At 35.5% G+C, this 24,521-nt stretch overlaps 1 protein-coding gene across 8 annotated transcripts in view; it reads right to left on the minus strand.

The window, feature by feature from the left end:
- Positions 1-8,877: 8,877 nt before the first annotated feature.
- The window catches only part of LOC149537805 (uncharacterized), a 99,764-nt gene continuing 84,120 nt past the window's right edge, over positions 8,878-24,521 (minus strand). For 6 of the 8 annotated variants that reach the window (XM_089799188.1, XM_089799191.1, XM_089799190.1 and 3 more), the window contains one exon: positions 8,878-9,295. In XM_089799188.1, the coding sequence (XP_089655314.1) occupies positions 9,182-9,295 (114 nt within the window). In that variant the 3' untranslated portion in view covers positions 8,878-9,181. Of the gene's footprint in view, positions 9,296-9,583; positions 9,677-24,521 lie in introns of all 8 variants that reach the window. The other 2 variants (XM_089799193.1, XM_089799192.1) reach the window with 2 other exon arrangements.

Below are 24,521 nucleotides of genomic sequence, written 5' to 3' on the forward strand. Positions count from 1 at the left end.
ATCTGATTAGTTCTAACCTACATACAAGTTCTTGGAAGATATAATAGAGTTACGATTAGCGTATTTTGGGTGTTTTATTGATGCATAGTGCATTTATAGACATAGTTAGTAATCATGTTTCAATTTGGTGCATCACCCCCTTTCCCTTCAGCATTTTACTTTCATGCAATCCTTCTCCCTTTTCCCTCAAAGTTTAGTTTAGGTGCATCCTTACTGTAAGGATGTCGACCTTCTTTGGAGATTCAACCTCAGAGCACGAGTCCCATACTTGGAGGTTGTTTCCATGTTACACAAGGTCACCCAAGGATAATATGTTAAGCACGGGTGCATACTTTTGTGTCAACAGTTTTTGGCCCACCCAATGGGACATATTCAGTTGCATAAGTCCGTTGGCAACCAAATTCAATCTTTATTCATTAAGAATTTCAGTGTTATTCTCAATGCTATAAGCTTTAGGAGGCATTTCATCAAACACCATGGCAACTCTAAGTGCAAGTCTACTAGTTTTAAGAAGAAACAATATTGGTATGTAGAGGTCATCTTTGATCTTTTGCGATTTTCAAAGTTTTCTATGAATTTGTAGCTTATATGAATTTACAATCATTAATCCATTTCATAAAAATAATTACTACTTTCTCCCATATCATGAAAATGTTATTCCTCAATCCTCACACTATCAATTCCAACCTTAGCCCCAAGCTAGTTATAGCCAATATGGTCAGGAATTCTTACTATCCTCCTTCTCCTGCTCCACTACTCCCAACATCTCCATATAAAAAGCTTGAAGATATGATGTTGGACTTCCAAAAGCAAATTGATTGGAAGTTTCATGAACAAAATGAGAATATAGACTTGAAGTTTCATGAACAAAGGAAGATGGACATGAGGTTTCATGAACAAAATGAGAAATTGCTGGCATGTGATAGGCAACTTGATGAGATTGAGAGGTGGCAAGAGTTAGACTAACAACAGAAGGAGATGACATTTCATGCCTATCTCCAAGAAGAGGAAGAGGGGGAGAGACAAAAGAGACATTTTGAGGATAGACTTGCAAGGCAAGTTGCTACAGTAAAAGAAGAGGAAATGAGGCTCAAGTTGGCTCATTTTCAAACCTAGGAAGTAGAGGCAACCCCTTCTCCAAAATATGTCATTCTAAGCATCAAGAATCCCCCTCCATTACAAGAGCTTGCTGCTATAATTTCTCCGCTCCCTATGCAAAAGAGATGGCCCTATCATCCTTCTATATCTATTACCATTTCACTCTTTGAGGTTGGTCTGATTGTATGGACTCTTGATGGTCCAAACATGTCATTTTGGGAGAGTGAAACAAAAGCCAAAAAACTATTGTGGGAGGAGTTGTAAGTTGTTGTTTGTGAGCCTTCACCAAGGCTTGAGGAGAACAAAGAGGTGGAGGTTTAACCTAATGAAGAGGATCCATTCCTCTAATTTTCAAGATCTTCCCTCTTTTATAAAGGAAGAAGAAGAAAACAAGGTTGTTCCTTCTCTTGAGGAACAAACAATAGCTTTTGAGCCTTTACAAGAAAATGAGAATCTACCGCAAGAGAAAAAAGATCAATGATTGTAGTAGTATGTTTTCCATGATATGGATGATGAGAAAGAGGACTCCGAGGATAGTTGTCCTTGAAGAAAAAAATGTTGATATGCATGAGGTTTCCCTTCAACTTATGCATATTACGACCACACAACAAGAAGAGTTTAATGAAGCTAATTTTTGGGATGAGTTGCAAACATTTTGTTCATCTGTGGACATTAAGAAATCTGCTCCTTCATCATAAGATCGTGATTTGTAGCAGATATGAGTGGAGATTCACACCATATTGGTAGCTCCTAGGAGAGTGGTTCATGAGCAACATGAAGACAAGGTGGAAATCATCTCTTCATAAAATAAGGAGGAGCCACTTTTAGACTAGCAAGATACCAAAATGCAAAGCACAACAATGTGGTCAAGGCTGATTGCTTAGAACCAAAGCCATCAAAGGCATCCATCTCTACAAAAAATCAACAAGTTTCCCTCGGTCATGCTTATTTTTAAGCATGAGGAAGAGTGTCACAAAGAGGAGCAAGTATGACTTGCTCAAGAAGATAATGCCCCAATGTTGGACAATTTCTTTGTTCTTAGCATTGGGAAGGTGTCTCAAAGAGAAGCTATATGTCTTTCATGCTTGTTGATATGTTTAGTCGTTCACATGCATGAAAGGAACAAAAGACTTGTGAGGAAGGGTTGTTATTTAAACAAGCTAGTCAATAGTTTTGTTTAATTATTTTGTTTGTAAAAACTTGTACACAGTAGAGTAGGTGTTTTTTGCTTTCCAAGAAGTGTATGTGGATAGTTGTTCTATTCTCCCAAAGCTGTCAGGAGCTTTTGCTTGTTTGTTGATTGCAAATTTTGTGAAGTTACCGGTGGTCTAACACATCATTCTCTGTTGGTGACTCCATGCAAAATGAATTTCTTAAGGCCATGAATTTCTCTGTGAGTCCTTATAGCTTCATGACCATACTTTACAACTATCATTTCCCAAGAGTAAGACCCAAGCACAGCTTATTACGACCTTCTTCTCGCCCTTAGCTCTGGCTCGAGGTGTGAAGCGACCGTAAAAATTCCTTAACATGGGCCATTCTAGATCTGTGAGACCCCATAGGGGATCTCTTCACCAGTGACACTCCTCTCGTAGAACTCAACTTCATCACAGGGCCTCTCATAGCCGCACAGATCAGTCGTTGTTGGACTTTTTCCCTATGAGGACAAATACCTAATCTTTTACGCGATTTATCTTGCTTTCTTCTTCTTTTGTTGTACTTGTTCTTTTTTGGACACCGTTTGGTGCTTCGTTTGTCTGCTTTCTTCTTGGTGTAACCTTCCAGTCTCATAGACCCACATTGTAGTCTTTTGTTGGACATTAATAAAATTATCTTAACTTCGCAAAAAAGCATCGCCTTTGAGTCATCGTAAATGTTATCTATTGTTGCCCCCATTCAACTCATCACAGATAACCAATCAGAGAAATTTTCAATGGGCTAGATTCTTTATAGTGGGTTAATATGTCAAATTTGTGGCTAACCCTCACATTATCCACATTTTTTTATTTCACAAAGGTCACTTCTCTGCCTTTGCGAAATTGCAAAATCTTTTGTGGGTTCTTCCACAATTCATCGAGAATTTTGTCAGTCGTCATAGGTTAAAGTTTATTCATCAATGGTTGTGTTTTAAACATTCATTCGGAGAATTTTTGCAATATTTGGGCTATCCATTTCAAATGGAAAGATCTTCATCGACGAACATCTCTTTCTTTTGGTAGATTTGATCCTTTTTTATGTGGGTCAACTCTAGAGATGTACGTGGGTGGGTTAACACTTTGTGTCATCCCTTCCCCCATTTTTTGACAGTGGCAATCTAATTGGTTGCGTCCACAACACACTCGTTCTTTATTGTTGGGTAACTTTTGGGGCCTTGTTCTACGATGCCAATATATCTCCATGTCTATTTATTACTTGTAGTGATTAAATCTATCAAATTTTTCCTTTCATTTGTTGGATACATTCATTTGGGCTTTTCCTATCACTTCCATGAGGAAGTTGCATTTCAAGATCATATTTCTTTCTAATACTCATTCATATTTCTTTCTAATATTCATTTATTGCTTTCTTTTGCAATTAACTCCAATTTAGTTGGAGTTTGAACTTTCTGAAAGCATCTAAGTTATGCCTAATCTATAAAGGCAAGTTTGTAAATACTTTAATGGGTTCTTCTCTATTCACATTTTTGTTGCAGCAGTATGCTTTGCAATTTTATTCCTTTGCCTACCATTAATGAAATATCTTGTTTTTACCTCTTCTTTCCATTCATTAATGTGTGCATGTTTATTGTCTTGTTTTGTATGTTTCTTTTCTATTTTCTCAGTTTGTGTGTCGTGTTTAACCTACTGGTAATTATTGCCTAGTGAAATCCATTTCCTTTGAACATCTGATTAGTTGTAACCTCCATACAAGTTCTTGGAAGATAGAATATAGTTACGAATAGAATAGAGTTACAATTAGTATATTTTGTGTGTTTCATTGATGTGTAGTGCAGTTATATGTAGAGTTAGTAACTATGTTTCAATCTGGTGCATCGCTCCCTTTCCCTTCAACATTTTACTTTCATGCAATCCTTCTCTGTTTTCCCTCAAAGTTTTAGTTTAGGTGCATCCCAATTGTAAGGAAGTTGGTCTTCTTGAGATATTCAACCTCAAAGGGTGAGTCCCACACTTGGAGGTTGTTTCCATGGTACATGAGGTCACCCAAGGGTAATACGCTGGGAATGGGTGTAGACTTTTGTGTCAATAGTTATTTCTCCCGAATTTATGAATTTAAAAAATTTCCCTAAATTTTCAAATGGGATTCCCTCGCTTAATTTTATCCTCATCTACCCTGATTGTGCTTCACCTCTACTAATTTAGCCTGCACCTTCTTAATTGTAGCCTTGCAACTTCCACTCACCTTTTTAGCTTCCCATTTTCCTGTAACTTGTGCATTTTTTATGCACTCTCTTTTTGTCATAAAATGTCATAATTTCCAAATTCAAAACCTTTTTGTCACAAATTGTGACATTTTCTACTTTGGAGTCCTCGAATACAATCATGAAAAATCAATTGGACTTTGATCTTGGTCATCCATTTGAGTTCCAAAATCCTATAACTTGAACTCTTGTTCTTCACTTTCACCAACCATGCATTTTCAAGTATTCCCATTATCGTTATGTCCACTTGTTTTAATTTATAAGTGCATTCTATCAAAATGAGAGCAAAATATCATCATTTGTAAAATAAATAAATATACATTGGAGCAACATTGAGGGTTATTTTTGGTTTCATTTATGTGTTTTTATGCACTCAATCACAATAGATTTAATTATTTGATTAGGAATTTAGCTTTGCATGTGTTTTAGGTTTTTTAGTTGACCTTTGAACTCATATTGTCCAATGTTTCCCAATTCCTAGTCATACACCTATAACTAATCAAGTGATGTACATTGGGAAATTAAGAGTTGAACCCGCAACCATAGTTTCTTTGGTAAGTTTTTATTTTCATATGTAATTACTTTTAAGACATGTCATTAAATATTATTAGAATTATTAAAAATTAACACTTTATAACATTAAATATAAGTACTTTTATATTAGTATTATAATTTTCCTTCTAGGGAACTATAAGCAATGGGTTATTTTTAACTAGCTCTTAATGTTCATATGTATTGAACTTTAGATACAAATTTCATAATATAATACATTGAAAAAGTAGTACTTTCACCTCAAGAACTGCCTTGTCATCTTGAACCTATATCTGAAATCAAATTATTAAGCTTTACCAAAAATAGTTACGTTAGTGTCAATTGTGGTACGTGAAGAAATTTTGAAAGTTTGCCAAAGATACAGAAAAGGAAATCTAAGGTCATCCCTAAGGAGAATCATGTCATGAAAACAACTCAACAGAGGAATGAAGAAAATAAATCATTGAACTAAACTAGTATTTCTTCAAGAGAAAGAGATTGAGGAGAATGTTGATGGTTGGAGAATTCCTGACCTTAAGCCAAACCAAGAGTCGAGATGGGGAAAGAAGGATGAACTACCCTCCTTCAGGTACAACTTTAGCTACACGAGGGTGCTTTCTTTTCAAGCTACACACATTTGTTTGTAAGTTGTTTCTACTTCAAGGCTTGGCCCTTATAGGAACTCTAGTTTCTAGACCTTTTTTTATTTTTTATTTGCCCTATTGATGGTGTGTTGAGGGCTAAACCTCCCAGAGGACCGACAAACACTTGGAACCCTCCATCAGAAGGTTGGATTAAGGTAAACTTTGACAGGGTGTCCTGAGGTAATCCAAGCCAATTCGAGGTCGAGTTTGTGGCCTATAACGACCAAGGGGATATCATTGCAAGAGGAGCAAAGAGACTTCCTAACGGTACAAATGATGAAGTTGAATGCAAGGCAATGATTGAAGCGATGAGGAAGGCCTGACACTTAGGGTCCGTTTGGTTCCTGGAAGATGACAAGAATTGGCTTTTTCAAAACCCGGATTTGAAAATTTGTGCATTTGTTTCAAAATTTGCAAAATGGAATTAGCATACGTGACTTCCAACTTTGCCTCAAAACCAAGTTTTGTGACTTCTTAAAAAAAGTAGGAATTGAAAATCAAAACCTGGTTTTGTTTTTTAAGGAGTGTAAAAACAATAGATTGGACTACTTTTTGAAATTTACCTTCAACTCCAAGCTTACGCATAAAAATCTGTCTTCACACGCATCTTCCGAGTGAAACAAACGGTTTCAGTAAAATCTCAAAAATCGGAATGAAGCTATACAAAACCTTGATTTGGCTAAACCAAGGTTTGTACAAATCCAAGTTTTTTAAATTCCACGAACCAAACGGACCCTTAGGGAGTCAGGAAACTCCATCTAGAAAGAGATTCACAATTGATTATCAATGGCATCACCAAAGAAACTATGGACACATGGTATCTTAATAGGCACATTAGGACTATTCAAGTCTTGTTGGGTTCTTTTGAGGAATTCAAAGTCTCTCGTGCTGAGAGGGGCAAACACATTGGCTGACGAGATTTCTAACATTGGAGCGGATGGGTCCCTTGAGGAGAAGTTTGAACTTTTTGAACCCATGATTTTTGCTGAGTCAGCAATCTACAACCCACAAGGAGTGTAGGGATTTGGATCCCACATGAGTCATGATGACAATCTTTCTAGAAATGGAGGCGACTGGGAGTGCTACCCAAGGCATGCAAAGTGACTCTAAATTCATTTGGTGGGGGGGTCGAGGCAATAATGGCAGAGTACGTAAGGGTATTCATGGTTTTTCTTGGTACAACCAGTTCGCCTGTGTCGCAAGGTGGAGAGGGTTCGACCTTGCCTTTAAAATGGTAGAGTGGAGAGCAATTTGTACATTGTTTTCTAATTTTTGTTTGCGTTTGGAGTTGTATCTTCCTCCTACATCCATGGAAGCTAATTTGTCCTTGAAGACAACGGGTCAGACCCTGGCATTCACTAGTCCTATTTCAATCTTCAGGATGCAGAATGTATTCAAGATTGACCAGTTGAAGTTCTAGGAAGTGGTGGTCAATTTTTTGGGTGAGGAATTTCTTAACACATGTTCGGTCCAGGACAAACTTGGACATTTCATCCTTGTTCTTGGGGTTGGCCCTTCTGGTGGGTGCTTCACGCAAGGAGTTGTTGAGGGTGGCCCATGCATGGTTGGAGCTGAAATGGGCAAGCAGGCTTGAAAGGGTGGTTAATCGGGCAGAGGTTGGGGGTGGGGCTGCACATGTTTTAGAGGCCTTGGTAATTGATTAGCGGTGGGCACAATGAACTGCAATCACTGAAATTTTCACCTCTTCTCGACCTCAGGAGGTGCATTTGGTTGATACTCGAAAAGGATGGAGGGTGTTGTTTCCTTTCCTGCAGGAACTAGAGCAAAACTAGGCGGCAATGTTGGTAGGCCGAAGGAGGTACAAATCTACTCCTGTGAGATCCACTGCTCCTCGTGGTCTCGACAGGCGTCCGATGATTAGAAGGAAACTCAGGGTTGCAAGTCAGGGGGGTGGAGCGTCTAGTGGTGGCGGTCAGGAGTCGGGAGAATCCAGTGGCATTGCTCAGGAGGTGGTCGAGCAGGGTGGTGGAGATCGTGTGCACGTTGCTACTCAGTTTGATACTCGAGCTCATGGTGGATCGGCATTTAGAGGACCTGTGATCCTAAATTTCTCCAAGGTAGAAGCAGACAATTGGTTCAAAAGCCTATTTTGAGGCTCCTTGGTCTATCGGCCTACGTTTTGATGCTAGTGTTGGTTTGGAGTTCGTCAGTTGATTTTTGTTTTCTCTATTCATGGTGGAGGTTAGGTTTCAAAGGCAACCAACTAATTGGCATTTTGTGTTTTTTGCCATCTTTTGCCTTGTTATGTATTTGGTCCTTTTCGCAACCTGTGTAGTTGCTTGATGTCTGATGTTAGTAAGGTGAAGTCAATGTAATGGCCTTATGCTATGCAAGTCTTGTGCCTCTTGTATGCTTTTAGTCTGGTTGGTTCGACATGTTGAGGCAAATTTGCCAATTTAGTGGCATGTTTTTGGTGATGTGATTCTATCGGACATGAACTCATTTTGAGGCTCTTTTGTACTAGAAAGATCTATCAATAAAATTCTGTACTATCGATTAAAAATATATATAATTGGTTAGGCTTCATTAAAAAAAAGTACTTTTACACATATTACCATTAAAAAGTAAAATCAATTTATTGTTTCTCAAAATATGAAAAATTAATACTCTCATTTTATAAAACAATCAATATTTATGATGTGATATGATGTGATTTTTTGCAATGGTGCCCCAAAACTACAATGTAGTGAACATCGATTCAAGAGAATTCCATTCAAAACCATCATTTTTTTAGAACCGTACTTCAAATGTTCACCATTTGTTTCCCATTTGTTTTTTAAAAGTCCTTTGGAAAATCAACGAAACAAATTGTAATATATACAAGTGTTATAAAAGGTCTAACAAATGTCTCTTCTTATTCCCATGTCTATCTCTTTTTTTTGTGATTCCTTCTCCTCCTCCATCTATATTATTGCATCTCTTCCTTTGAGTACACCTCTTCACTGCCCCCTCTCTCTCTCTCTCTCACACACACACACACACACACACACAAACATAATATCAATCTATTGGCAGTGAAGCATGTTAAAAAAAAAATTCATTTTGAATTTTTATAAGTGAGTTGAATTTGGTACATCTAGTAGACTTCAATTTCTTTTAAAAAATAAATAAATATGGAATATTTAAATCTTATTATTAATCTCATATGATACAGTCAACTCCATGTTAAAATAATTAAAATTTGTCATTGAAGAAAGATGCTGCAAGTTCTGCTTTACTGAATCTTCTCTTAAACGAGTAAAGGGTATTACTAGTATTCAGATTTTGGCTTCACTCTCCAAGCTATAAATTTACACAAAAAATAATTAGTTAAAATAAATAGCATGTGTCAGAATCGGCTGATATATTATTTCAACATCATTAGACTCAAATTATCCAACCACAAAACCAAACCCAAGGTTTCCCCACCAGAAACAACATGCTCTTTCTTCTAATACATTTTTCCCCCTTCAGAAGAGGTAAACAACACCTAAGGGCTGCATTTATTGATTGAAGCGATCAAAAAACTTAAAGCAGAATCAACAGAAGAAAAAAAAATAACTAGAAGAATGACCAGGAGAACTGTAAGAGTTGTTGTCTTCAGCTGCAAGCAACAAATGGATGAGTCAATTCAGCATGATATTGGATTTTAAATAGATCAAATAAATGTGCAAATGTGAGCTACAGCTAATATGGCTAAATTATAACTTACAATGGTTTTCAATATATTCATAATGTTGTCCAGAATCCAAGCAACAGAACCTTAAATTAGACAATTTATCATGACCTTTTACATCTCCTTTATTGGCTACTTGATCCTTGTAATAAACTACACATTCTATGGATCAAACAGTTCACTAAAAAAGGATTTAAGAAATATTAATATCTGTACCTATGAATTTAACGTTCTTCAAGGAGTGCTAGACTCAGTTGTTTGACTTGACTCTTCCACGCCAAGGTAATAGTTCCATCTGCTATGTGCAACCTGATGATGTTTCTTGATATAAGCAAGTTAACACAGGAGTTTTGGACAAAAAAACTGCAAACTCGGATATGGAACCATTGCTGCAATCCATATTACCACAAGCAAGAATGGAAAACACGAGAGAACTACAATATGGCAGGTCTGTTTCAGTTTCCACAAATAGCATGATGATTTTGTGTCAACCAATCAAGTGATTTTATCTTTGAGCCCTAAATACGGTTGTAGCAGTTGCCTCTCTCATGTGTTGAGGACATGAAGTTCAAGCTAAACATGAAAACCTAGACATGAGTTCTAGAGAGAGGAATCTGAAGATGTTATAGTTCCCACCAACATTTTTGGCTCTAGAATAGGTTTAATTGTGCCAGGAGACAGATTCGAGTCAACCTCTCAAGTGCTTAGCAACTTCTTCTTGGCTTCAATTTACTCCATTTATCCACTTATGGGTAGATAATTCTGGTGTGGCTTGCTTCCACATAATCATTAAAACTTCTTTAACTTCTCTAACCATGTTTAGGGATTAAAATAAATTTTTAGATGACTCATGACAGGATGTAAGGGAAAAAGATAAGCATGTCTTGTTCAAAACATTCAGTTTATAGGTGTTTGGATCAAAGAAATACAGTGCCCTCATTCATAGGCTGTTTGAAAACAAGGAATTCTTCCTAAAAGTGGATCAGCCATGCAGAGTAACTGCTTTTTCCATTAATTTTCTTCAAAGGCGATGAATTGTGATAAGTTTGCCTACCAAATCATGGAGGTGAAGACTCCCAGACAAGCTCATACCATGTTTGGCCAGTGTGCATGAAAGAAGAGAAACTTAAATGTTTTGAGTTGATTAGGCCAGCTGCTTTGTGAAGAACAGTCATCACCGAATCCAACAGAACATATGATGTTTTCATAGGTTACTAACTGTTGATGTGAATTTTGTTCCACTACAACATACAAAATCGAATACTCAGTATTTCAACATGAAATACCAAATCTCAAACTCTCTCTTGAATAAGAATACTCATACGCTAAACAATGTAGACAAATTGTGTGATCAAATGAGACAACCTCAAGGTTCCTTCTTACTTCACTCAGTTTTGATAACGTGATATGCTGGTTATCACAAAGGACCTTGCATTATTCATTCAATGGAGATCAACTGCCTCAACTTCTTCAAATCAAATAACTTCCAACCAAATAAGATTTCAAATGTTACAGAATCTATTTGAGCCTAAGAATGCAAGACAATGTCGATGATGGGGTGAGCCTCTAACAAATCCTTGTTTCACCAAATCAAATAGGCATAGGATGGTGATATCTTGTATGGATACAAGAATGATTTCACATTGTCAATGCTCGTCAAAATACCCTATGAAGGTGTAATCTAAATGAACATCTCCGATAGAAGTTAAACACTAGCAATTTAGATCCAGACTAACCTTAACACCTTTACTTACAATCAAGTAACAAAAGGTATGGACACTAGCTTCACCATTGATCACCATTCGATCTACTTCTACTTAACATGAAATGAAATTTAAATGAGGAATTTAATGAAACCATGCAACACTTCAAAGTAACATTAAGTAATCCACCATGAAAACCAACAATGAATCATCAATTACTTTGATAGCATTATAGCAACAATTTGATCAAGTCTCCTCCTATTCTATTCTACTACTGGCTAGCTAACTTTCTCTAGTTTCCTAAGCTTTTGATTTTAACTCCCTTTAAACAAGAAGGCCTTGGCCTTTTATAGTTATCCAATTCCATGAAGAGCTAAGATTAATCCAAGATCAAGGTCCAAGATTAATCCAAAATTATGGTTTCCTTAATATCAACCAATTACATGAAGGCACCACCCTGTGGGTCGATAAGAAAATTACAATGTTTTTGAGAAGCAATGAGAAAATTGTACGCTTGGCACAATATGATTGAAACATGTGTAACTGGAATTCCCTGATTGGTAGAAGACTACTAGGTGTCACCTCAACATCCTCATCTTGTAGACTTGATAAACCCTTTTGGGGAAGAAAATAAATCTCTTGATACTCAACATTAGCAAGTCTCCTATTATGATGGTATATTCCCATATTGCCTCATCTTCTCAATTTTTTTCAATTTTCTTCTTGAAAATTTTCTCCTTGCTATGACTTGAATCACTTGCACTTCGTGAACTTGATCTTCATCTTCGATTTATCTTGAGGTGACGGAGTCTTCATGTAGCTTCATTTCAAAAGAAACTTGGATTTCTGAAGGAAATTCAAGTTGATAAAAAAATTCTTCCACTTGTGAATTTTTATTTCTCGAATCCCATCTTGATCTTGATTTGAGTTTTCCTTCGATAATCTGATTTGAATCTTTTTTCTCATTTGGAGTCCTCAAGCTTGAGCTATCTCCTTCTAGCATTCGGTTGCTCGAAATCTTTCTGTTACATCCCCTATTTTGCTCAATTTTAAATATCTATATAGCCATTGAGATTTCATGCGAACTTGAGTTGATTGGTGAAAATCGGTTATTCGTTATGGTTTCATGTGAAATTAAAGTATTGGTTATTCGTTATGATTTCATGGGATTAAGAAATATTGGTTAATTGTTATGATGTCATATGAATTGGAAATGGTTAGTTGACATGGGTTTCATTAAAATGATTTGGAGAATATGATATTACCATGATAAACTTCTTCTGTAGGAACGCGGCCAAGGGGGTAAAGCATTGGTAGAAAAGGAAAGGGCACGAGGGCACCACCTACTATTGAGCTAATAGGTATGGGTCCTAACCACCTTGGTCAAGGGAAAACTGGACTAGGCAAGCAACAATTTACCAAGTGATCACCATGAGCTAACTGGTCAATGCATCTAATAAGATAATAAAATAATCAAGCTAAGAACAAACGTTACTTTTATAGTTTGGGATGATCTTAGAGCTTCTTGATATGACTAACATGTCTTAATATAACGATACCATGGTACCTACATGTGCCTACACACACACACACACACACACACATATGTATATGTATGTATATGTATATGTATATATGTATGTATATGTGTGTGTGTGTGTGTGTGTGTGTAAATATGTACAAATTCAAATAGGATGTACATGAACTATATGCCTACTTAAAATATGACTTATACACAAGATGCGTATGTTTAGAATATTACGTATATACATGTGTATGTGTACATGCATATACAAGTATAGGTAGATACAAGATGGTATCATTATATTAACGCATTGGGAGTTAAGTCATTATTATTTCCAACTTTGGCAATGTTTATAGTATTATTAATTTATGTCATTGGGCCATTATATTTCCAGTGGCCTATTTGTTATGGTTGAATTAGCCATATGTCTTGTCGGCCTTTTAATGGCTCTTGAACGTAACTCATGATGTGGCCACCTTTCCTTATCTTGCTTGTAACCGAGCATGCTCTTGAAACAATAAGACAATCTCTTTATTTGTGGCTGCATTTATATGAGTGATTACCTTTCCTTATCTTGCTTGTAACCGAGCATGCTCTTGAAACAATAAGACAATCTCTTTATTTGTGGCTGCATTTATACCAGTGATTACATTCCATATCAGTGATTACATTCGCATTTGCTACTTCCGATTTCATTTGCCATCTGCCAATTTCATTCATAGAGTCGTGCTCTCTACTTGAGATTGCATCCATATTACATTTGTCCTCTTCTGTGATTGCACCTACAGTGCTATGGGTTCACATATGTGAACATACATAACAGCCTTTGTTCCTCAACTGCAATTTATTTATACCAGTGATTCCTAGAATCTACAGGGAAGGAGCCATACCAGGCATTCCAATTTTCACTAGCACTTAAGGGTGATAATACCTCTACCAGGTCGTGCAATCTTTCTACATTTCTTTTTCCACTTTTGTGATATTATAAAGTTCTGAAATTCTAGTTTGGAACTTTGAAAGAAACATTGATAATATAGATAGACCCAGACAGACTATCTCCAAATTGATTGTCTTGTTTACCTAAGTCTATTTGTATAAAACACGCATAAGGGCCCGAATTATCTGCTGCATATTGTTATGATTATTCTTTTCAGAACTTAAATTAATTTGGAAGGATCTCCAACTCCGTGCAATACTTATACAAGGGCATCTTCCATATGCCTTTGAGATAAGAGAAGGCACACTCAAAGAGTTATGGGAACAGTTATAAAATATATTAGATCTTTAATATAAATGTATGTCATAAGCCCAGGCTGGGCAGAAAGTATTTGACTGTGATAAACAAAGATTGTTCAAGGATATAAACAGCCACACTGAGATTCATCGAGGATGATCAGCAAGGTCAAGATGAAGAGTGTGGGCTGATATCAAATGATCAATGGGTTATATCTGCAAGAGAAGATAAGAAATCAGAAACAAAATAAACAATTGATGGACTTAAACAATAAATATAGATTGAGTCAGCTCATGGTGATCAAATGGTACTATTTTTGTTGTCAAGTCAAGCGGTGGGTGATTGGGCACAATGTCCATGTAAATCCCCAGCCAAGGTAGGTTTAGTGGCATGCTTGCTGCTGTGATCACTAGAGGTTAGAATTGCTCCTGATGGGAAGGACTCCATAGCCTAGCTAGATGCTTAGCCGACACTCTAATACCGAGATGCTTAGTGACAGGATAGGGATGTCCCATGCCTAATCCCGGGTAGCGAGGACCTTTCTCAATTGAGATTGTGTGGGGATACTTAAGGGTCCGCGGTTAGGAGGTTAAGCCCCTAACAATGCTTCTCCTCTTCACTAGAGGCTAGGACTTGCAGAAGATAGAGTTATGATCTGCATTCAAGTTATCTTCTTGCATCGGGTATTTTATGCAAGTTTGGTTGAAGATATGTTTAGATAGCTAAAAAACTGTGTTCAATGTTATGATAGTTGTTAGTTAAGGCTAGGAAAAATGGGATGTTACACTTTCTCATCACCTAAGGTCCTTGAGGTTGAGTTTGACCTCCTTGATCTCCTTATCTTCCAAGATTCTTCCTTCAACGATTTACCTTGCAATAGAAGAGACCAAAGATGCATTAAACTCAAAATATGATGGGATATAAACAAAATGAAAGAGATTTTAAAGATTTTATGAAATGAAATTTCCTCTAGACTCCACTTTTCAAACTTCTCTTCTTGCAACCTGAGATGAAAATCTTCTTGGGAAGAAATTTCACATGCTATAGGATTTGTTCTTCGACAGAAATTTCACATGCTTGAGGATTTTCTTCTTTGGCAGAAATTTCACATGCTATAGGATTTTGTTCTTGGGCAGAAATTTCACATGCTTGAGGATTTTCTTCTTTGGCGGAAATTTCATATGCTTCAGGATTTTCTTTTTGGGCAGATATTTCACATGCTTGAGGATTTTGTTCTTGGGCAGAGATTTCACATTAGAGAGGAAGAAATCCTCTTGCGGTGGTGGAATCCACCACCCTTTGAGGATTTCTCCTCGTGTGACCCAATATCCCACTATCTTATTTTGTGTTCAAAACTCATTCATTCCCTACAAATTTTCCATCCATCAACTATTTCGTCACTTGGAAGGAAGTGGATCACTACTCAAGCTCCCATCTATGAAGCGGAAATCAGCACCCTAAGAGAATAAAATCCAAGGGAGAAGCGGTAGCAGTTCACCTTCAAACATCATAAAAAAACTCCATTTTTTCTTTTTTGTTCTCGTGAGTACTAGTTTGAGGGGGTTGTGCCAATGCTCACTCCAATTTTGCTAGGGCTGAAATTAAGGGTAGGCGAGGATTTTATCCTTGGACATGGTTAGGTTCCAACCTAGTGCCAAAATTTTGAATTTACAAGTTAAGTCCCTAATTCAACATTTAGTCATTTTTTCAACTCAGAAGGTGGGAGGATTTATATAAGTATTCCTTATACTTTTTATATTTATATAAATATTGTTAGTGTTACATCCCAATTTTTGACCTAATTTAAAATATAGTTGTTGAGGTTCACATGAAGTCAGTTGACAGTTTAATTTGTTATAATCTTGCAAAATGGTAAGATGGTTAGTCATTATAATTTCAAGTGAAGATAACATGCTAGTTGATCATTTATCACGAATTCATGGAATTGAAAAGATGGTTAACCGTTATGATTATTTATGATTATGATAATATAATTTAACTGTGGAGAATTTCCTTGTAGGAAGTACGTCGAAGGGGTGGAAGCATTGTCAGAAAATAATTAGGCACAGGAGCATCACCATCACTGAGCAAATGGGTTGAGGACCTAGCGACTTGAACACATGATACATTTGTGGGACCCACATGAGCTATTAAGAAAATAATCTAGGAAAACATAAAATAATCTAATTAAAATATAAAACATACCTCAAAGGATTTAATATGATCTTTCACCTTATTATTATAATAGATATATCTATATACGTACATATAGATATAAAAATGAAATGGCACCATTATATTATAATAATTTAATAAAGTGATGTCACCCCATTAATATATTTACATGTACATATATAAATATAAAATTGTAATAATATTCAAAATATAATAACATTCGAATTATAATAATATTCGAATTATAACCTTCCAACTCTTTTCTATCTTATATTCTTTTCTTTGTTTGTAACCAATTAAACACTTGGCATTTTTAATTGGCAAGATATTCTTTAAGTTACGAAAGCCAAAGAGTCTTCTTTAAACCTTGTTATATCATGAGTCAAGAAAGAGGCAAGAGATATATATTATTTTTCCTAGTGTCCAACTTCTTTCATTCACTCGAGTTTTATTTTTCAAACATACCCAACTGCCTTCCTCTCATTCCCGACTCTCTCCCTCTCATTGCCATCTTTCCTTCATAGGTCGAGAGCCTACAAATACCTTTTGGGAAATCACTGCCGCCCATAGCATTTTAGGTTTATTTTACAGTCTTGGTATTAGAAAACGTGATGCATTTATGCATTGAATATTGGCGCCTAAAGAATGTTTGAGGGAGGCTGAATCACAGCGGCCAGCTGGGCTCCTACTTCCTTTCTTTCCATAAAAGTCTCAGTCTACCATATGTGATCTTTTCTATGTTGAGGATTGAAGTTGTGATTATTCACTATGGTTACGCTTAGAAGACATTCTTATATTTTCAACACCCGACTACCTCAAACCTAACAAATTCCTACTATATATATATTTTAAGAAGCTTTGTTCAAAGCAGCCCAATCTGTACTCCCAGCCATATCAATATTTCTTGCTGAGGATAAAAGTTCATATACACTGTGGTGATAATTTCAAGCAACTGGAGGGAAGCTGTTTTCAAATCAACTTGCAAACTCTAGACATTTTCAAATTTGTATCAGGTCATGTGTTAATCATTTTAGATTGTGATATTCCAAAGTTCAAAACATTTTCCATAGCAGCCAGCTAGACTTGGAGACTTCTTTCCCTTCCATGATTAAGTTGTAAGTTTTGTTGAATATTCCATGTCATTGTTATTGATTATTCATAGCAGCAAGTTCCAACATTTATCATGATGATATCTTGTTCGAATTTACAAATTGAATTTCTTTTAATTTAACTTTGTTCATGGCAAGTGATAGCCAAGTAACCATAGTATGGATCCATAAATCATTATGCCAATATATACTAGATCTAAACAATCAATTCTGCAATCTTTAAAGAATATAATATCTCAAATCATAGATTGTGATAAGCTGGAATATATGTTAATTATGAAACAGTTGAGAATCAACAGAAAGAACCGGTTGTCCTGAGAATTCCAAACACCTGGGATTCACCCGGCTATATAGCCAAGGAAAAGGGTGAAGAGGTGAGAGAAAAGAATCTGCAATAACATGAAACAGAAACAAATGTGACATAACAATGTTTATCATTTTTAATATGAATTATTTAATAGCTCATGCATGATCCTGTTATTGTAATCTCTTGTTGTCAAGTCGAGTGGTGTGGTTAGATACCAGGATGCTCAATGGATAACAAGATGATCCCGGTCTATTCCGGGTAGGGAGGGCCTTTCTCGTTAGAGATTGTGTGGGGATAAGTTATGGTCCGAGATTGGGTAGTTAAGCCCCTGACAACATTTCACCTCTCCCCAAGTTGTCAGACATACAATAGACAAAGATAAGCTATACATTCAATTATTTGTCAGAAACAAGTATTTTTACTTTTTTGATGTATATGCAAGACGAAGGTAAGATTAATTGAGTTATATCATCGTTATAGTTATTTTACATTTAGTTGCGAGAGAGATTTATCTGATGGATTGTTATATCAATCTTACATTTATATGAATAATAAATATGAGCATATCTTTTAATCTTGAGTTATTGCCATAGTTAAGCAATCGGAAGGAAAAAAATGATACAGTGGTATCTGAAGTCCTAATTGATTCAGTGGTATTTGAAGCCCTAATTAATACAGTGGTATCTGATGCCCTAAATGATCTAATGGTAATTGAAGCCCTAAGTGATACAGTAGTATATGATGCCCTAAATGATCTAATGGTAATTGAAGCCCTAAGTGATATAGTGGTATATGATGCCCTAAATGATCCAATGGTAATCAATGCCCTAATTGATACAGTGGTATGTGATGCCCTAATTTTATATAGTGGTATTTAATGGTAATCGTCATTTGATTTTTGATATAGTGGTAGTGGATGGAAGTTGTTATATGATATTGTTATAATAGTATTTGTGGACTAATCTGAGTGATTGCAGAAGCATCCCTATAATGTTTTCTCGGTTCAAATTCCATGGTATATGGTTTTTAAATTCTATAGTAAATTCATTGATGGTGTTTTAAGTTCTTAGTTAAGAAATTTTGTTTAATTGATTTTTAACTATAAACCTCATTCATATGAACGTAACTGATTTAACTGACTTCCTATGAAAATGAAGTAATAACTGTAATTCTTGGATATGTTAGTTGTTAATTAAGACTTGGGAAAACAGGATGTTACAATTAGGATGTTTGAGATTGATTTCAGCTTCATAGAGTTATAAATAAGATTCTTGATTTTAAGGGTTTTCAAAAAATCCACACTTGGCCAAATTTTAATGTTCAAAAAGCCTTCAGCAACTTATCCTAGCTTTCTAAGGTCAAATTGAAGCTGGAATAAGGATTATCTAATGATTTTAAGTCATTTCCTCACAATTTACTTAGTTTCAAATCCACCTCTATCTTTCATACATATCCCTGACACCACCAAGCCAAGAATGTCCAAAACCACTTCCTCGAGTTGGAGACTTGAAAAATGATACTGACTAGAAGCACCTAAGACCACCACCACTACTAAAGTAAAAAGAGTGGGTCCCATTGGTGATGGGGCAATGGTGTAAAAACCTCACAACACTAACTCCATGCCAAGTTCTAAAGAAGCTCCATACAAGTTGTTAAAGTTGGTCTTACAGTTGAAAACCTCGATTGTCGGTTCACGTACGACTATAGGTGTCGATTCAAGGTTTAGGGCTCACAGTGAGTACAATTGTTTGTAAGTGTATATATGCATCTTTCAAATGTCAACATACAGTTGAAAAAACTCCACCCTAGAACCCTTTTGATAGAAGGCAAAAGGAATACTCAAACACAACACAATGGCAAAAATTCTTATGCCAATAGCATTGTGTAAGGCAAATGTTGTTGGCAATCAGATGAAAAAATTGTTTTGCCTTATCTAGTGTAAAGACCATAAGCTACAGTATGAAGATCCCACCTATACTATGGCATGCTCTTCCAAGCTAGGCAGTTACAAAAAATGAAGAGATTCCTCTTGATCCTTGAGCACAGATGCCACAATCACTTTTCAAGGGCATAACTATTATTTTACAAAAAAAAATCTTTGTTTTGGTTTGTTTGAAAAACATGAACCCGTGGGATTCAGCTGGCACAACCATGCTGCCCACATTTGGTTCAGCAATGGGACACAAAATAGGCCAACACTATAAAATAGTTAAACACGAGTCTCTGTAGTCAGTCAAATTGATGAAAAGAAGATGAACATTTCTTCCACTCTGCACAACATGAATACAAGTTCTAGCTATCCATGTTTGAACTAGTCAACAATATGGGAAGATGAGCTCAATTTTCCATAAGTGACAATCATAACTCTCCTTTTAAGTTTAAACTCAACTCATAGGTAAAGTCAATTTAAGCAAACCAATTTTTACTATCTCATTTACGAAGAAACCTAGAAACTACAGAAGCAAGAACAAATATCTACCAAATCTCCACTTCCGAGTCTCAGTGAAGTACTAAGGCCATGTTAGATTTCAGTGAAGGAATAGTGCAATCCAAGCCTCCACTTTCAAGTCCCAGTGAAGTACTAAGGCCATTTTAGATTTCAGTGAGAGAACAAGTCATGAAAAAACATCAACTAGCACAATAAAAGAGAAAGGATGCATTGAACTCACAATATGATAGGAATTAAACAAAATGAAAGAGAACTTAAGGATTTTATGAAATCAAATTTCCTCTAGACTCCACTTGTCAAACTTCTCTGCTTCTTGCAACTTGAGATGAATTTCTTCTTGGCAGAAATTTCACATGCTTTAGGATTTTTTTCTTGGGCAGAAATTTCACATGCATGAGGATTTTCTTCTTGGGCAGAAATTTCACATGCTTGAGGGTTTTCTTCTTGGGCAGAAATTTCACATTAGAGAGAAAATAATCTTCTTGGGATGCTGGCATCCACCACCCTTTGAGGATTTCTCCTCATGTGACCAACTTTTCTACTATCATATTTTGTGGTCAAAACTTGTTCAATCCCTCCAGATTTTCCATCCATCAACTGTTTTGTCTTTTGGAAGGAAGTGGATCGCCCTTCAAGCTCCCATCTATGAAGCAGAAATCAGCACCCTAAGACAATAAAGTCCAAAGTAGGACCAGATTCCACCCCTACTAGAGGATTTTCACTTAAAAATTCACATTCAAACTTCATAGAAAAATTCCATTTTTGCTTGTTTCTTCTTGTCAATGCAAGTTTGAGGGGGTTGTGCCAATGCTCACTCTGATTTTGCTAGGGTTGAAATTAAGGGTAGGCAAGGATTTTATCCTTGGACATGGTCATGGTCCGACCTAGTGTCAAGAATTTGAATTTATAAGTCAACTCCCTATTTCAACATTTAGTCATTTTTCAGCTCAGAAGGTGGGAGGATTTATATAAATATTCCTTTCCTTATACTTTTTAAATTTATATAAATATTGTTAGAATGCTTGAGATAAGTTTCAGCTTCATAGGAGTTATAAATAAGATTTTAGATTTTAAGGGTTTTCAAATAATCCTTCAGCATTGTTACCTCCCACAACCCATCCTGGCTTCGTAAGGTCGAATTGAAGTTGGAACAAGGATTATCTAATGATTCTAAGTCCTCACAAATTACTTGGTTTCAACTCCACCTTCCTAACTAGCTTAACCCATCTTTCCCACATATCCCTGATATATTTGACTTCCTAGTAGGGCAAGATTGCTCAAACTCACTTCCTCGACGACTTGGCTTGAAAAATGATACTAACTAGAAGCATCTAAGACCAATACTCCTGCTACGGAAGCAAAAAGAGGGGGTCCCCACTAGTAATGGGGCAATTCTGTAAAACCTCACAACACTAACCCCATGCCAAGTTCTAAAGAAGCTCCATACAAGCTGGTAAAGCTGATCTTGCAGCTGAAAACCTCGGTTGTCAGTTGGCATACAACTATATTGAGGATTCAAGGTTCAAGGTTCACAACAGGTACAGTAATCAGTGAGAATAGATTTCCACAATCCATGATAATTATTTACAAGAACTTCTGGATTTGATTGTGTAAAGTTTTTTAGCATCTAAATTAGGAATCACACTTGTGATCCATCATCAGGAAGAAACCAAGCATAAGAGAGCATAACAGAAGATGGATAAAGTTGCAGAGCCAAACATGTTTAAATAGAGAGAAAGGTAGGAAGAAGGAAGAGAGGGAGAAAAGGAAAAAACCATTGATGTGAAAGAAAAAATAATAAACAAACATGAACAAAGAACTAGGAATAGAAGCCTCGTAAAAGCTACACCAAAAGAAAGGAGAAAAAATAAAAGGAACAATTAAGAAAGAACAGCAAAGAAAAGCTAAAATCAATGCTACCTAAAACATATAAAAACAGAAACACACACAAATACAAAATACACATAGAGATGCATATATGGAAAAATGTATGAGTGTGTGTGTGTGTGTGTAAAACAAGAAACAAAACAAAAATTAAAAATCCATAATTATATAGAACACAAATAAATAAATAAATTACCTAAACCAAAAGCAAAGGACAAATGGCAACTAGATAATACAAAAAGAACAAAAACACAAGCAAGAAGAACTAAAAAACTAAAATAAAACAAAAATGAGAACTAAAATATAATAAAATAAATGATAAATAGTGAAGAGATTAAAAACAAAGAAAAGAACAATGAAACAAAATGACAAAAAATTGATAAAACAGAAAATTAAGTTATTTAGAAAAATCCTAGAAAATAAAGAGATAAATAAGATTGAAGGAACAAAAAATGATAACAAGCTATGCAAAAAGAAAGGTGAGAAAGAAAAAAAATATATATATATATAGCAAAGAAAATAAAGATGATATAAATATGCATATATATATACACAAATAAATAAAAACAACAAAAATATAGAGACAAATAAAAGCTAGATAAAACACTCTAATATCATTACTAACTATAACGCATGCAAACAAAACCAAGATAATATATACACTATGATAAAACACTATAAAGAAGTAGAACCATAAGTCAAAAAAATTTAAATTGTTAGAAAGCAAAGCAAAAAAAATAAAGCACAATAATAAATAGATAAATTGAAAAAGCTATGCAACATTATGACTAAAATAAACTATGTTCCCCCGAGTTTCCGGTACGGGGACAGCGGGGGACGGCGGGACGGGTTTCTAAGACGGCAATTTTTTTTGGCGATTTTGGGGACCAAGTGGGACGGCAAATGGGGACGACTATATATATATAGGAAAATTTTCAAATATACATGTCATTCATATGAAACTAAGCACAAAGCATGTCATTTAAACATTATAGAACCATAACATACAACATTTGAATGTCATCTAGGAAATAATATCCGACTTCAGTACTCAATTGTCAAAATGCATATCAATATTATAATGATAAACATGATAAATCTAAAAATCTAAATCTAAATATGCCTAAAGCTATACACCCAAAGGCTAGAGGGCTGCGATAAAGTAATAAGTATCAATTTATCATAATCATGTTCACGTTCAATATAAAAAATGTAACATAGAAAAATAAAGCAGATCACTGCTCCTATTATGCCTCTACCGCATTTGGAAGGATGGGGCCCACCTCGGCGACCTAATAAGGAGCCTTAAAATTATTTTTTAATATTCACTTTTTAATTTTTTGCATAATTTTTTTAAATTAAAAATTTTATATAAAAAAATTTGGGGATGGTTGGCCGTACTCGGTATGGTTGGGGGATGTCTAGGCATCCCCTTTCCGTACCGGGGACGGCGAGTTGTCTCCCCTTGTTTTCCCAACTTTTGGTAATTTGCCTTTTTTGGGAACGACTGGGGAACGTCCCATACCCATCCCCTTGTCCCCATTTCCGAAACTCTTGTTTTTAGGCTGGGTATGCGTCCTCGGGGAACATAGAAAATAAACGAGGGCAAATAAAGTTGAAAACTAGAAACATAATAGATGAAGAAATATATATATATATATATATATATATATATATATATGACCAAAAAAATGCAAATAAATACATGAGTGCAAATTAAGAAATAAAAAAGACTAACAAAAAAGAATTAAACCCAACTTAATTTTGCTACATATTAATATTATATAGCAAATTAACATAAAGCAAACAACAACTACTTAAAAAAATTTACAAATATAATGTATTATAACTCAATATAATATCAATAAAAAAAGAATAAAGGGACCAGGGGGGACGGCAAACGGGGACGACTATATATATATAGGGAAATTTGCAAATATACATGTCATTCATATGAAACTAAGCACAGAGCATGTCATTTAAACATTATAGAACCATAACTTACAACATTTGAATGTCATCTAAGAAATAATATCCGACTTCAGTACTCAATTGTCAAAATGCATATCAATATTATAATGATAAACATGATAAATTTAAAAATCTAAATCTAAATATGCCTAAACCTATACGCCCAAAGGCTAGAGGGCTGCGATAAAGTAATAAGTACCAATGTATCATAATCATGTTCACGTTCAACATAAAAAACGTAACATAGAAAAATGAAGCAAATCGCTGATCCTATTCTGCCTCTACCGCATTTGGAGGGACGGGGCCCACCTCCGCAACCTAATAAGGAGCCTTAAAATTATTTTTTAATATTCACTTTTAAATTTTTTGCCTAATTTTTTTTTAAATTAAAAATTAAAAATTAAAAAAAAAACATTTGGGGACGGCTGGCCGTACTTGTTATGGTTGGGGGACGTCTAGGCATCCCCTTTCCGTATCGGGGACGACGAGTTGTCTCCCTTTTTTTCCCAACTTTTGGTAATTTTCCTTTTTTGGGGACGGCTAGGGGACGTCCCATACCCATCCCCCCGTTCCCATTTCCAAAACTCCTGTTTTAAGGCTGGGTATGCATCCTCGGGGACCATAGAAAATAAACGAGGGCAAATAAAGTTGAAAATTAGAAACACAATAGATGAAGATATATATATATATATATATATATATATATATATGACCAAAAAAATGCAAATAAATACATAAGGAGTGCAAATTAAGAAATAAAAAAGACTAACAAAAAAGAATTAAACCCAACTTAATTT

The sequence above is a fragment of the Cupressus sempervirens genome, chromosome 9, assembly GCF_028749045.1.
Source record: "Cupressus sempervirens isolate cs-2001-9-10 chromosome 9, ASM2874904v1, whole genome shotgun sequence".
Lineage (NCBI taxonomy): Eukaryota > Viridiplantae > Streptophyta > Pinopsida > Cupressales > Cupressaceae > Cupressus > Cupressus sempervirens.